Here is a 2,064-nt window from a genome sequence, read left to right as displayed (position 1 = left end):
ATGAACTTAGAGGGGGACAGAGGCCAGTCAGTGATTTGTGGCAATGGGAAACTTAGACAGTGGCTGATCGATCAGATTGACAGCTGCCGCTATCCCGGACTGGTTTGGGAGAATGAAGAGAAAAGCGTTTTCAGGATTCCATGGAAACATGCGGGCAAACAGGATTACAATCGAGACGAGGATGCTGCACTCTTCAAGGTGCGTTTGGACCCACACCCTGACTTTACCCGACTTCTCCTGTTCTTTTTCTTCTACTTTGAAGTTACTATTCACAACTCGTGAATATTGAATATAATGTGCAGGAGCGCCATAAAGTATAGCTAACTCAATCATATTCATACTTATTTATCTCCAGACCTAGTCTACTTGGTCAGGTGTAATTTACAGTATTTGCTATAGACTACCTGTTGATTCTTATTGGGTATAACAAGTGATGATCTTTGTTCAAGGGAATGGATATTTGTTCAAGGCAAAGACCATGACATGTTAATTTTGATGCAGGCCCACAATGCCTTACTTATCGGCAGATAAATTGAAATTTAATGTAGAGAGGAAATGTTAATCTGTCAACTTATTATGTTGTTGATTATTGCAGGCCTGGGCATTGTTCAAAGGGAAACACAGGGAAGGAGTGGACAAACCAGATCCCCCCACATGGAAGACCAGACTGCGATGTGCTCTGAACAAAAGTAATGACTTTGATGAGCTGGTGGAGCGAAGCCAACTGGACATATCAGATCCTTACAAAGTCTACAGAATCATACCGGAGGGAGCTAAGAAAGGCACGTTTTGTTCATCTTATTGTTGTTTTTCCAATGTCAAGCCCATGTCATGAGTGTAAGCTGCTGTCAGAAATGCCTACTGTTCTGACTGTACTGTACCATAGTGAAGTGATTACTTCTACTGACTACTGGCAGTTGATGTCACAGATTTCATGTGTCAAAGGTAATGAAAGCACTTGGGTTCAAGTTACACCTGCACTGCCGTAATAAAACCATAACCTGTGCTTCTGAGAAGTGTTGTAGTCTACCCCTCCCTAGAACAATCACCTGCTTACATAGAGGGTGAGCCCCGAACTCATGTTGTCTGACTCTGAACCTAGCCGAGCAGACATATACACAGCCGGCAATGTTACATTTTGCCTCCATCGTCTGATGAGGCAGGAAGCAGAGAGGAAGCCAATGTGTGTACCAAAAAGGCCTCTGCGCTTTTTTTAGAAGGCTTCAGTTACCCAGTGCAGAATGCACAACATACACACTTAACCTCCAGGCTTGCATAACAAAGGCTGAAGGCTCCACCGTCAGAAGACCCCTTTGTCACTCTCATCTGGCAGTCTCAGTTAGAATTGACTCTTCGAGACCAAACCTGCAACCTGGGGGTTGAGACACTTTACACATGTTGTTATTGCATGGCTCTATAGTTTCTGTATTCAACTGTTTGAAGGGCTTGAATAGCCTTGAGCTCTGTTGAAAAGGCTCTAATTGTAAGGATAACAGTTGACAGACGAATACAATTTGATTTGACCATAGTGAAGGTCTTCTTATTGAGGACATGCATATTTCTGGAGGGACCACCACATCATTTTGCATTAGTACATAGAGAGTTCTATGATGTGATGTCTATTGTTAAATTTCTGTAATGCAGGGATCAAGATGGCAGAGACAACCTCACACATGAGCTCAGTCAACAGCTACCCCATGCACTCTCTGTACCCATCTCTACAGAGCCAGGTAAAGTCATTTGTTTACCCCTGCAACAGGTACATTCAAAGATCTTCACAGCTCAATCTCCCTGCTGTGTGTGGATCAGGAACCCACCACTACCTGGCTAACAGCTGTCTCCTCTCCCCCTGGCCTGTCCCCAGGTGTCTGGTGGATTCATGATTCCTCAGGAGAGGAAAGAGTGGAGGGAGTACAGCCACACACTGGACCAGCCTCAGCCTCAGTCTCAGCCACCCCACACTGAGCTGCAGTACAGCCAGTGCCACTACCCTCAGCCACTCAGCCGACCCTGGCACACCGGGCCACACACAGATAACGGTGAGACATGGCATGGCCATGGGGT

General features: G+C 45.4%; 1 protein-coding gene across 1 annotated transcript in view; it reads left to right on the top strand.

Moving 5' to 3' along the window:
- LOC311099195 (interferon regulatory factor 4-like) overlaps positions 1-2,064 on the top strand; it is a gene marked incomplete at its 5' end in the record, with an annotated part of 22,477 nt that continues 20,413 nt past the window's right edge. Inside the window, 4 exons of the mRNA XM_084139875.1 lie at positions 1-198; positions 596-782; positions 1,645-1,730; positions 1,865-2,039. Of these exons, the coding sequence (XP_083996001.1) occupies positions 1-198; positions 596-782; positions 1,645-1,730; positions 1,865-2,039 (646 nt within the window). The remainder of the gene's footprint in view (positions 199-595; positions 783-1,644; positions 1,731-1,864; positions 2,040-2,064) is intronic.

The sequence above is a fragment of the Coregonus lavaretus genome (assembly GCF_964263955.1).
Source record: "Coregonus lavaretus genome assembly, chromosome: 23".
Lineage (NCBI taxonomy): Eukaryota > Metazoa > Chordata > Actinopteri > Salmoniformes > Salmonidae > Coregonus > Coregonus lavaretus.
The sequence above is the reverse complement of the archived record's forward strand: the minus strand, read 5'-3'. Positions and strand labels throughout refer to the sequence as shown.